We start from the raw sequence: 13,742 nt of genomic DNA, 5'->3' as shown, positions 1-13,742 counted from the left end.
GGTTCTATCATAGAATCAAAGAGTTTAAATTGTAGATCAATTGGTAAAGATTCATTCCGTATAATTTTGTAAATATAAAACAGTGCCTTTTGGGCTTGATCTACAAGTTTCTTCTTGGTATCAAAAAATGTACCATTATATTTAAAAATTACACCCAAATACGAATATGTATCAACAACTTCAAGTAAATCGTTCTGCAGTGTAAATTTCAGATTTTCTTTAGTTTTCCTCTTGCTAAATACCATAACTTTGGTTTTCTTAACATTCACCTTCAATTTCCAATTTTCACAGTACAACTGGAAAATATCTAAGGAATGTTGCAAGCCTTCTTTAGTTTCTGAAAAGATTACTGTATCATCAGCTGTCGGTTTTGTTAATTGAAAGTGTGTATTGTATAGTCTATCGTTCACACCTCCACATCAAATTGATCCAATTAGAAATAAGCAATAATAGTATATATTGTTACACGGACCAATCAAATGTGGATGTAGGTGGGGCATGTTTTTTAGGGGGGTGGTTTTTTTTTTTATATATTAAAACAAATACCGGGAATGTCGCATTACGTTTAAAACCTTTTTCACAATCAAATCTTTTATAACCTGCTATTTCTTATATTTTGTTTTGTTAAATTGCGTACAATTGTTTTAAATGTGATCGTTAATTTTTCTATAAAGTCAACAACAATCTGAGTGCTATAGAAAGAGAAAAAAAAAACAAAAAAAAACCCAATCAATTAAGTAATATAAACAGTTTCTGTTTATTTCGTGTACTTCTCTTCATGGATATTATATTCGTCTTGACCAAAGAGGCGACGAATAGATTTTAACAATAGAGTTTTCCGGCAAGTACATGTACGGATATTCAAGTAAATAATTATTAAAGCAAGTAATACAACGTGCATACTATGATAGTAGAACTATAGAAAGCATATATTTCCCACGTGTATGAAGGAGTTTGAAAAGATTTCTGTAATATTTCAGTATAAAATAGGTTTCTCGTGTAGACTACTTTGTGGAAATCATAGAGTTTACAGTGGCGGATCCAGAGGGGGGGGGGGGGGGGGGTTCCGGGGGTGCGCACCCCCCTTTATTTTTGCCGATCAATGCATTTGTATCGGGACATATGTTTTGCCACCCCCCTTTGCCCTGGGTTAGCACCCCTCTTTCGAAAATTCCTGCATCCGCCCCTGGAGTTTATAAAATATTTATATTTCTCACTATTTCCATTCTCAATTTTTTATGTCTGTAAACTGTGAGCCTCTGACATAACATTTGATCAATTGACATCTCGGCTTCTAATAACCAATTAGGGAAAAGAAAGCATGTAATATATTAACTTTATTTGATTGCATCTGATTGAAGATGTTTTCCTAGGAAAATACACTAACTAATTATTTATTCACATGAACATCTCCGTATTATATTCGGTAATACTTTTGAATATTGTACGCTACATATACATGCATTCTAATCTAAACAGAATAAATTAATGTTAGTCAAATAAAGACAAGTCTGCTCTTTTCTATCATAAAACGATACTGTTAGTCAACGTAAACAATTTCAAATTAAAAAATCAAACAATTGTAAAACAGGAAAATAACAGGCACGTGATTTATTGCAATATTTAGGTTATTCGGTCTATATAATTCACTCAAATCTGATGTTTGAATCCCTTTAAAAGAATTATGAAATGTTAAAAAACACTTTCATAAAAAAAATCGCGTGCCTGTTAAATACGCACATACCTATATGTGTACCTAAAGCAACAGAAAAAAAATTGTTAATAATGATACTAAGTCTTTCAATTGAATATCTTTATATTAAACGTATGATAAAATGTACGATTTCAGCAATATGAATCCTTTCAATAATGTTAATTTATATAAATCAATTAACTATTTCAACATTCCTTCATTATACAACTTTTTTTTATTACACTGTCATTGAAATTGACAAATAGCCGCTCCTACTAATTAAGGTGGTTTCCTTTGATGTGAATTAAACTCAGGTAGGTCTGCTTTTGAAAACAACTCATAAGCTTTGGACGATGTTTAATTGTGGTAATTAAGAATATTAAGAACAAATGTGACTTTTTCAATTCTTTTGAGCGGTTAATTTTAAATCTTAAATATTAAAATTTGCATTCATGATAATTGTATTAATTTGAAAGAAATACCAAATATAAATTACTTATATAGTTATTGTAATAACTGTAACAACGTTAACGTTCACGATATCGATCGCGAGATTTAACTTCTTATAATTAATTAAACGGACGTCTGTTAAAGGGCCGTCGTTATCTGATGGTATCAGAGGAATTAAAAGGTAAAGGTCAAATCTGCCGAGCGGAAAGACGATTTTAACTGCAGACGGCAAAAATAACTGATTGACAGCAACTTTGAAATACGACAGCTATTTTGAATGTAGAACGTCTATAAAATCGATCTAGTCAATAATAATAGCTGTTGACAGGCATCATAGACAGTAAGCGGGCTTGATAGCTCTTTGGTTTTTCTAGTGTATTCATTATTTGGGTGTCCTAAAATAAAAAAATTCTACTCACATCAATTTCGTACATTTGCATTCTGAACAAATACATGTATGATATCTTAGAAAAAGAAATGTGTATGTGGCTATGGGCTACTTGTCAGTATGAAAATTTAACCCTAAAAAAAAACGTAACAAAAACTTAAAACAACAAAAACAAAACAAACAAAAATCATAGAGGTCAGCATAAGAATACAATGTCATAATGCTCTAAATTGTCTGGAGTTGAAAAAGTCCTGAATTAATTTAGTAGATATTTTAAAAAAAATAAAAAAATGCTAGCAACTCAAAATTCCATTTTAAACAAGATATAGCTTCCAGACAGGCACATGGCTATTGCAGGTTGAGTCGTTCTACCCTCAGAAACATTTCAACTTCAGCAGTGTATTTGTAAATGCTTTATATCAAAGTAAATATACATGTATATAAATTGCAAAAAATATTTCTGTATTTCACTATCTCTTTATAGAATCAATGTCGTAGTTAGCCTCAAATAGAGGGTACACACCCACTTGCTCTTATAGTCACGTCCTATGCATGCTAATAAATATATACATGTATATCTCCTTTAGAAATTTATGTTCCCAGTTTTATGTTTATCGATAATTTACTTAGTATAAGGTTTATTTTTATTTATTATGGGTGATAATAAAAAGACCATTACTTTCATCTTTTTCAAGTGATTTTTAAATCTGCTCTCTCCTTACTTAAACATAAATATATTATAAAGTAACAATAATCTAGAGAAAATTAAAACGTTTTTGGGTGATTTTTGGGTAAGCATACATTGTAGTCATAGACTAAAATTTATTCAGATTTAATTGTTTCATTTAAAGGGATTATATATTTTTGTCCATAAATAAAGTTATTGAAAGTATGAGTATGTCCTCCATGTTAAGGAGATGACTTAGTAAATAATGCTGACCATGTTATTTATTGTATGAATGACTTGCAAGTTTTAGATGAACATGATGAATGAGGATGTAATAAATTTATGATCATTTATATTATGGTTCATTACCAAATATTCAATCAAAACTGGAAATATACATGTACATGAACATGAAATTCTATTTTAATTCTATAAGCACCATATAAGCAAATTTGAGAATTTCATTTGTTGATCATGTTGATTTGGCACAATTGGTATATTTATTTTAAGTCTTAAATGAAAAGTATTTGCGTGCATGTTTACCATGTTTTAACTGTGTACATGTAATTCTATTTATTCATATTGACTTTTAAAAGTACATGTAACACCAGAATCAATATAACTTTGACCTGCATATATTGGAACTGTTCATTTGGTTTTGTAAGTCTTTTTAATTTGAAATAATCATGATATAGCTATACATTGTATTTAGGGATCATGTTTTTTTTCAAAATCCATCTGGTTTTACCATGATTCCTATACATGTACATTTTAAAAAAAAAAATTCTCCTGAACCAAACCCTCTAATTTTACAAGCCCTCCCTTTTTCCAGAGCTTATCATTCTTTTCATTTGAAAACCTATAGCTGTTAGATGAACTTATATAGTTAAATTTGAATGTCTTTTCCCAAATAAATCTTGAGAAAACAAAATACTTAATTTGACTTATGTACATTTGTAAGTCACAAAAATTTCAATGTATAACAAATTCCTATATTTTTTTGTAAGATTCTGCATGAATTCTATATGTAAGCTGTAGCATCCTTCTGTATTGTTAAAAATGTTTATTTCATTAAAATCAGTTTTATAAAATGATATCTGTTGATTTATCAAGGTGACTTTAAAGACATACATGTACAAATGTAGTTAAATTAAGTATCTGTTTTACATGAATATGGTTGAATGACAGAGTCCTTTATAAATGTTACAGAAGTAACTTGTCTATTGATAAATTTTGGTTCTTTTTTTTTAAACAACATCTTCAAACAGCATTTGTACAGGTCAAACAAAGGCATACAGAATCATGACATAATTTTTTGGATGATTACAATAGTGTCTCGTGTCTGCATTCTTTTTTTTTTTTTTGCTTACATGGTTAAATGCTACAATACGTGTTTAGTTTGTTATTTGATGAAATAAAGGTTTTTTACATTGTCAAGTCTTCACATTGACTGAACATATATATATTAGTTTCAAAGCTTTAAATCACTTTATTAATGCTTTGAAATTTGAGCCATAATTGTACTTAAACAAGGTATTTATTACAACTAAAGTTTACAGAACATATTACATTTTAATATGTATATCTAAAATTTTATTTGTTTTATAATCTTGTGAGTGGCATTGTCACCTTAAAAGCACATATAAACTTCTGTTTTTGTTTAGGATTGGAATTTGGCCTCTTTTCTTTCTATTCAAAATTAAGACTTTTATCTTATACAGTAATTTGATATTAAAATAAATATTGGGTAATCTTTTTATTTAGAGTCTGAGAACAATTAGGAAGTAAATGTTTTGTATTTTAAGCTCCGACCAATTGGTGATTTGATGGTTGCTAATTAAGTTTACTGGCAAGGCGTTAGCAGAGCATGTAAATGGGGCGACCATCAAATCATCAATTAATGCCTTCGGAGCTTAAAATACAATATTGTTATTTTCATTCTAATGAAACTGACAGAAAACAACGTCAAATCATACTTGTGCATACATTTTCATAGCATCAATTGCGAAATTAACACCATGAAAATTGGCGACCTTATGATATCCTTTCAAAATGAACGTTACAAACAATGTTGCATTAGAGTTAACATTTATCAATTGCTGCACGTGATTATAGAAGTACATTTACGGTGTATTCCATTTGTACATCTACATGTATCATGCATGCTACATTGCAATTTCAAAGTAATATGTAGGACATAATAATTAGCTTATTTCTCTAAGAAAAAATAAAAATTATTGATTCAAATTTGTTGCCTTTCTTTTGATAAAAATCTCTTATAACTTTTACCAAGTGTCTTGGACCACCACAGGCTTATTACGGTGGTATTATGGCGGCTAATTTCAGTTTACGTGGTTTTGACATTTATCACTCAACGTTTAGACTTCTTTAAGATCAACTTTTTTTTGCTACAGTAATAAGCCTTTAGCCATGTTTACATTATATGATATAACTTCAGACAGTGTTATCTGTAATCGCTTACACCTTACAGTATATAACATTGGTAGGGTTAAAAACATAAATATATATTTAATTTAAATGAAGAATTAAGCACAAAAACATACTTAAAAGGAAAGTAGAGTTAATGACAGCAATTAGTTTGATATAAGAAGATATTGGCACCACATATTAAATGGTTTTTGGTTATTAAACATGTTAAATGGCTTCATAGATGACACATTTTAATCATGTTTATATTTTGTAGTCATGGTTGTAATCTTAGTATAAGGGTACAACTGAATCATTTAAGATAATTTTTATACTAGATTATTGTGAGTTGATATGACCATGCCATTATTAAATACAAAGCCGAGACAAAATACTAACTCTAGTAGTTACATTTTTTCAGCCTAGTTCATTATTTAGATACCAAATCAAGGTTTGAATATGTTGTGTAATTCATTTATTAATTCACATTCTGCATGTAAAAATGAGAAAAATACATTTTCACATATGCATGATTGTAAAATTATCTAAGTTTGTAGATTGATTATGATAAAAGGAGAACTTTTGCTCCAATATAAATTATCTGGGATATATTATTGAATCCTTGCTGTCCTCTGTCTTTTATCATTCATTGAGAAGTTCCTCATATTTATTTACAAGATTTTTCCTAATCTCTGCATCCATTGATGACCAGTTTCCCGTTAGTCTGTCCTGTACCAGGATACTGTTTTTGTTAAAGGTAATTGTGCTATTTTACCATTTTAAAAAAAACATCACTAAAAAATGAATACTGGCAAACACATTAAACAGATGACATTACATTTCTGTACTCCAAAAGCTGTGGATTTTCACAACAAAAGTAAAAAAAAAGTTTCTGACAGTGAGATTTTGAATAAATTAAGATCTCAGGCTAATTAAAGCGGTTTTAGTATGCCGATGTAGTCTTCATAATATATTAAATTTACAGCCCTGAAGCTGAAAAAAAAGTTTTAATTAGATTCTATTGGCTTGAAGAGATAATTTTTACAGGCCCCACAGTAATTTAACATGCCTGGGCTATTTGGCCTGTGGTTGAATGCAAAGACTGCTGATGTTGCACATTGTGAAAGATCCACTGTCAATACATAAAAGTCTGAAGATTAATATTGTTTTTATGTCAATCTGAATCATTGTTATGATGTCCAAATTATAACCCTGATTGCTTTTTGTTATGTCTCACATGATAACGTCTGGGGGGAAAATGTCCTGCTGGCTCAAATATTTTTTGGAACCAGGGCATAAGACTGGTCTACATGTGACACTATTATACCATGGTATAATGCCACTTCGCAGCATTTTTAAAGCCTGACAGTGACATGTTGACTAAATCTGGGACCATTATACTAACTAGTATAAAAGTCTCAGACTGAACTGACCCAACATTACTTTGAATATATTATATGTTACATTGTGCTTTAACTTAAATTGTCATTAAGAAAGGCTGATTTATTTTGCCGAATTTTACGGTCGTTTGTATTAAATTTAATTACATATTATGCATTGTTAGTTTAATCTTATTATTAAACATGTTAAAGTCCCTTACAAGTTTTTTTCTATTTTGTATAGAATTAAATTCTAAACCATGAGCTTACACTCTATTGATTCGTCTATGGGAAGGTTATATTTTCAGCATTTTTTACTTTGTCTACTTATTACTTTATTATCAATTTTCATAGCAGAGTTGAAATACAGTTAGGCAGTTCAATTTATAACTGGGAAATGAATGCAAGGGCAAATATCTTAGTCGGATCAAGGGGGCCCGGCCCCTCCTATGTGGGAAAAATTTGGTTGATTATATTGTGAATCACTGGAGCATGACTGGAGTGCACCAGTCTTCAACAATGAGCAAAATGTATATTGTTATTTCCTAATATTTCAAGAAATTTTTGCCATTTGAATATCCAATCTTTGTATAAATATTTTGATATGAGCCTCACTGATGAGTCTTGTGTAGACGAAACGCGCATCTGGCGTACTAAAATATAAATCAGGTACCTTTGATAACTATTTGTACCTTCTATCTAAGTTTGTATTTATTTATAAGATTAACTTTTTAGAGTACAGGTCAAACAAACCAATGTTGTAAAAACCTTATATATATGATGTTTCAAAAGTTTTCATGTGAAATGTCTATACTACTGAAGGAAAGACATGTATCTAACAGTGTGGGGCCTTTTTTATTGAAATTCTTCACAGAATTAAATGTTCAAACCTTAAAATTCCTCCTACTTAATAGTCATTTGAACTGTTTAATTTGTAGGGCCAAATTTTATATTTGAATTGAACTTTCCGTTTTTAAATTCAAAATGAAAGTTTATATTGGCAGGTGTTTGTTATCTTTGTATTTGCATATTGATGTTTCACATTACTATTTTGAATTAAACTTTAATAATCTTTAAGGTAGTGCCTGTTGACGCAATACTCATGTTGATAAATCTTACTGTAATAGTTTTATAGACTTGTATTCTGTCAGATTTGATTAAAATTTTCTATTGTTAAAAATTAAATTTCCAAATCTTTTAACTGAATTGCCCTCATTGTATATATATTGCCTCATATTTGATCAGTTTATTATATTATTTTACTCAACAGAGAAAAAGCTTAACACATTGTTTAATTTTGAAATTGAATATATATGAATTGATTTTTTGGCTGAAATTAAATTGATTCACATCAAAGAAAATTTAAACTCTGTATTTCTATTTACTCAATAAAGTATTTGTTAACTGGTTACACATTAACTTTATGGTCAAATAAGTGCTCCTTCAAATTGGTTACTACATTTTATCAATTTATATGATGTTATATAAGATTTAATTTTAATGATGTTGCTATATAAAGTCTTGTTACACCAGTTTTGTTGTCAATGATATTAAAATTAAATCATGCCTTTTTTACATTCTTTCCATCATGGTCTAATGAAATCATGCTCATATTGATTGTGCGGGGTTGATTCTTGATTTCATCAAACCAAATGTTTCTGTACTTGTACTCCTTAGCTAATTCACTGGTGTCAACGTGATGATCGTAACTGCAATTAAAATCATTCCAATATGGCTGGCACTAAAATATTACATGTAATTTTATAAGCCTGAATTCTCCACTTTAACAACTTATTTTTAAATTTGTACTATGTGAAGAAACATCTTCATAGGCATTCAGGCATTGTCATTGAAAGTTTTTTTTCCTAAATGATGGAAAAGCAACCAAAAGAATGAAACACTAGATTAAAAAAAAAACACGATGATGATCATTTCTTCCCCTTTTTAGGTAAGTAGTGTTTGATGATTTTATCTGATGTTTGCATCCTTCCATTAGAAAATTCATCTGTAATTCTGTTCAACTGTCCTCTAATAAGGTTAACGTTAGGGTTTTAAGTTGTCTCACCTCAACTTGAAACTAATTAAGTGTAGATGTTCACTTTTTGAATTATGCATCAAATATCTGTTTTGACCTTAATTTCACAATTCACTGAAAATGGAAATGTGATAGTATGAAATCAGTCACATTCTTAGGTTATAGTTGTTTTTTTGTCTCTACAGGCATTTTACCATGCATATATTGTCATATAAACTTCAAATTTAATACTTATGTTCAATCATTATAATTATGAACTGTTAAAATGTTATTCCAAACTATAGGTTTTATTCCAATTTCCAAGGACCATTGAACAATGGAAATGATAATGGAAACTGGCCCTTACGGGGCAATACTATTTTAGGTTGATGTCTATTAATCACTGTATACTTTTAATGAATTCTTTTCCTTAAAATCTGTTTTGTTTAAGATTTTGCTAATATCTTCTACATGTATGAAGCATTTACAAATATGGAATAATTAATTAACACAAGCACGAATCAGTTTATGAGAATACAAGAATTAAATTTTGTCTGAGAAAAAATGTGCTAAAAATTTTAAATCGAACTTGGACAGTAAATTAATATATTAATTGATGATATCATTCTTAATTAATCCTAACTTTCTGTCCTGTAAAGAGGATGGAATATCTAATCTTTAACGCCCTCATTAATATTATAAAGCCGATGATTAAATGCCTTTCATGCTATGACATTGCTTTATGTTTAAAGAATGCTCTTCTTCAAACATGAATTATGATTTTATATATCATATTTTTACAATGATTTAATCTGTAGTCGTAAGCCTGTCAGATATTAGTTTTTGGTAGACTAAATGGATTATTATGTTTTTAATACCTAATCCAAGATTTAAAGATTTCTACCGAATAAATTGACTCACAGCCATGTATTTGGGAACCTTTGTACTGTTAATTTAGCTCTTTTATCAACACATCGGCACGAATGGTCTAGAATTGTTGGATACTCACAAAACCTCTTCACAACAGCATTGTTCAAAATTCATCAAAGATTATTCATAAAACTGTCTTATATAATTCTCACATTGCTGCGTCACATGCATTGTCATTTTATACAAAGATAATTTGATAAATTGAAATAAATTGATATTAAATCTTATATTTACCACTCCAGTTAATGTATTGTAATTGAAATATGTTTTATATGCTGTTGAGATTATAGACAATCGGCACTACATGTACTCTTATAATTTATTATAGTTAATGTCTTCAAGTTTTAATACTCTGTCATTATCGCATTAAGTTTTAGTCTCACTTATACTTTTTCATGTGTCATTATACTTACTGACTTCAAAGTGATAAAAGTCAGAACAACATGAGCACATACAATTTTAGTCTTGCTGGTGCTGAGAGAAAAGTATATTACATTAATTAATTATTTGCTGATGTCAGCAGAATTATAGTCTAAGGGTCAATTGTGAATAGAGCTACAAAGTCAAGGTCAAAATTTTACCTAATATAATGTTATTTGAGCATTCAAACTGTTTCAGTCATGCTGTTGCAACTTTTAAGAATATAGAAGTCAGAATCCTGATGTTCAGTAGTTGTTGCTTGTTGATGTGGTTTATAAGTGTTTTTATTTCTCGTTTATTATATAGATTAGACTGTGAATTTTCCTTTTTTTGAATGGTTTTACACTTGTTATTTTTGGGGCCCTTTATAGCTAGGTGTTTTCGGTATGAACCAAGGCTCCTTGTTGAAGGCTGTACTTTGATCTATAATAGTTTTTCTTTTTCAAATTGTAACTTGAATGGAGAGTTGTCTCATTGGCACTCATACCACATCTTCTTATATCATGTATATATCTATATAATGTGTTTGTATGTAACTACAATATACCATAGTACTGCTCTGTTTATAGACATAATTGTTCCTAATTTACAAAACAAAGCAATCAGTATGTTAAGTTAATAGTTTTAGATACTGTCTTTCCACGTGTGAGATCACAAAACTCTTTTTAAACAACTCTTTGATCACTAATTATAGAAAGGCAATAAAAGATGATTAAATTGATTTCCACTTAAAAACCACTTTATGTTTAATTGGTTAACAACAGTTTATAACATTTTATAATGGAATATTTGATTGTTCAAACACATGCTTTACTCTAATTATTTGCATGTAGAACTCAGTATTATAAGAGGAATCGATTTTGTTGAGGGTTTATATGAACTCTTATATATCAATAGATCTGTACATTAGATTACCCGTTACTTCTATCTATATAGAAAAATCAGATGATTTAAGTATATAATTTTAAAATAATTTCTAATTCTTATTTTTGCAGATGATGACCATCTTGAATCTTCGTCCATTTGTGAGACAGAATATTCGTATAAAACAGATGACCATCCTGAACTGGACATGCTTATTAGTTTGTCCCCAGAATATGGTTCTCCAACAAGAGACCCAATCACTGGTAAAAAGATCAGACAAGCAATAAGACCTCAGATATTAGATCCCCATGATTTTCATGATGAGACTAGCCTGTCATCACTGGACCCTGCCCTTATGGTCATTCCCTCTTCAGCGAAGGCCCATTCTGGTGTGTCCCACTTTAAGGACTTCATTAGATATCTACCAGTCCATCTTGCCAAATATATCCTTCGACTTCTGGATGAGGCTTCTTTGCATGCTGCTAAGGATGTCAGTACCAAGTGGCAGGTGCTTGTTTCAGAGGTCAAGGTTGAACTGGAGTTGAACAAGAAGTTGATGGAAGAAGTTATGCTCATGCAGGTAAATTGCAAAATGAAGATGAAAGTACATGTAAATGGTACAAAAAAGTGTTTTTATTGGCCTCAGTACAGTGAGCCAAACTATTTTTGTCCCAAACTATTTTTGTCCAAGCTTTGAATTTGGATTATCTGTGTGTTAACAGTTTTGATCAAGCTAGAAAGTATTAATAAGAAAGATAATCTGTTACATAACTGCTCTTCATCATTTTAGGGGTATATTTATGTGCTATGGTCATTTAATCTTGTTTCTACAATGTTATAATAGAATACTCAAAGAGATTATGCAAATAGTTATGATAGTTAAGAACTTAAAGATTTCTTTATAAAATTGAAAATATATGAAGCGTTATGGTGATTTTGACAAAATTCTAGGGATTTGGAGTAGGGGCAGTTGTTGATAGTGAAAGTTGGAAGGTGAGAATAAAGGGATGTTGGTTAATAGGGATAGGAGTACAGATTTAGTTATTTAGAATTTCAATTTCAATTGGAAATAGTTTTCTTTATTATTATTTTCTTCTTCTAATAGTAGAATCAGTAAAGCATGATTTTTCAGAAATTGATAAAAATAGGTCAGAATTACTTTATAAAGGTATAGGGAATAGGATTTTTTTTAGACTTAGTTCATAATGTTATTCCTTTATTACTCATAATATGATTAATTTGATTGTCCCATGCGTTTATTATGAAAATAAGAAGATGTGAGTGGTATGATTGCCGATGAGACAACTTTCCACCATAGACCAAAATGATATAGATGTTAGCAACTAATGATTGTATAGGTGTTGGCTATGTTAGATTTTTGTTCTTTTTACTTATTTATAGTGGTGCTGGGAAATTCAGTGTTGCATGCATAAACAAATTGTTTCTATACCTACTGAAATTGTAATCATATGTTTATATTTCTTAAGTTATGTTATCAAGGCATTAATAGATGATAATATTTGAACTAAATAAGTTTGAATTGCATATATTAAAATTAAAATAGACTAAGGAATGATTTTTTCTAGTTTAACTGTGTTGCTAACTGTTTTCATATACATTAACTCTAAGACATTTTATTATTCCTAGGGTGCCTCTGCTCAAGGTGTTAATCATGAATATGCAAAGGATATTGATGTACTGGTTCCTAATCTGTATCCCGGTACAAGGGAGGTAATCAAAACAAATGGTGAAGTAACCTACCATCCTGACTATAAGACAATGATGACCTTTGAGACAGGATACAGTGGTATATCTGTACGGAACGCTATCATTGAAGAAAGGAATGTCTTCTGTGGATCTTACTATGTACAGATTATGTTAAAATTGTAAGTTTGTATTGAATATCTTAAATCTGTTGAAGAATGAATAATGTCTTTGATTAAAAGCAATAATTTGTTAATTTTTAATTTTTTATATTTTTTTAAATATTGCCCAGAATGCATTGGATTATGATATGGCAAATTCTTTCAGAAAATTTATGTGTTTCTTTTTTCTCTCTCCAGAGATGATGGTCATCGAGTGTTCCATACAGATGGAGGAAATTTAATTGTTACTGGTTCTAAAGATAGAAAGCTAAGATTTATTGAAATGGAAAACAGAGCAGAATTAGATCTTAAGATATCAGGGCATGCTGGCAGTATAAAATGTGTCCATCTTAATGAAGAAGAAAATTATGTACTTAGTGGGAGCTATGATACAAGTATACGGTATGTTATTATTTTGTTTATTCATTGAAGTCAGGGATCTATGCTTTAGTTGATAATATTGTTTGAATGATAGACAGTCCTATAAACAACTAAAGAGTTGTCTAGTATTTAACACTGTGGTAATTATTCAAGAATTTATTTAGATTATTGAATTTTAGTCATGTTGTCTTTATTTATTTAACTATCAGTTGGTGGGTAGAAAAACAAAGTTTAAGGGTTGTTGTTTAAAAAACATTTTTTTTT

At 29.7% G+C, this 13,742-nt stretch overlaps 1 protein-coding gene across 2 annotated transcripts in view; it reads left to right on the top strand.

Annotated features, from left to right (window-relative positions):
• Positions 1-13,742, top strand: part of LOC139488073 (F-box and WD repeat domain containing protein 10B-like) — a 44,351-nt gene that overhangs the window by 18,498 nt on the left and 12,111 nt on the right. For both annotated transcript variants that reach the window (XM_071273414.1, XM_071273413.1), the window contains exons 3-5: positions 11,364-11,812; positions 12,880-13,118; positions 13,296-13,499. In XM_071273414.1, the coding sequence (XP_071129515.1) occupies positions 11,364-11,812; positions 12,880-13,118; positions 13,296-13,499 (892 nt within the window). The remainder of the gene's footprint in view (positions 1-11,363; positions 11,813-12,879; positions 13,119-13,295; positions 13,500-13,742) is intronic.

The sequence above is a fragment of the Mytilus edulis genome, chromosome 9, assembly GCF_963676685.1.
Source record: "Mytilus edulis chromosome 9, xbMytEdul2.2, whole genome shotgun sequence".
NCBI classification, from domain to species: Eukaryota; Metazoa; Mollusca; class Bivalvia; order Mytilida; family Mytilidae; genus Mytilus; species Mytilus edulis.
Note: the sequence above shows the minus strand (reverse complement) of the source record. Positions and strands in the feature narration are given on the sequence as shown.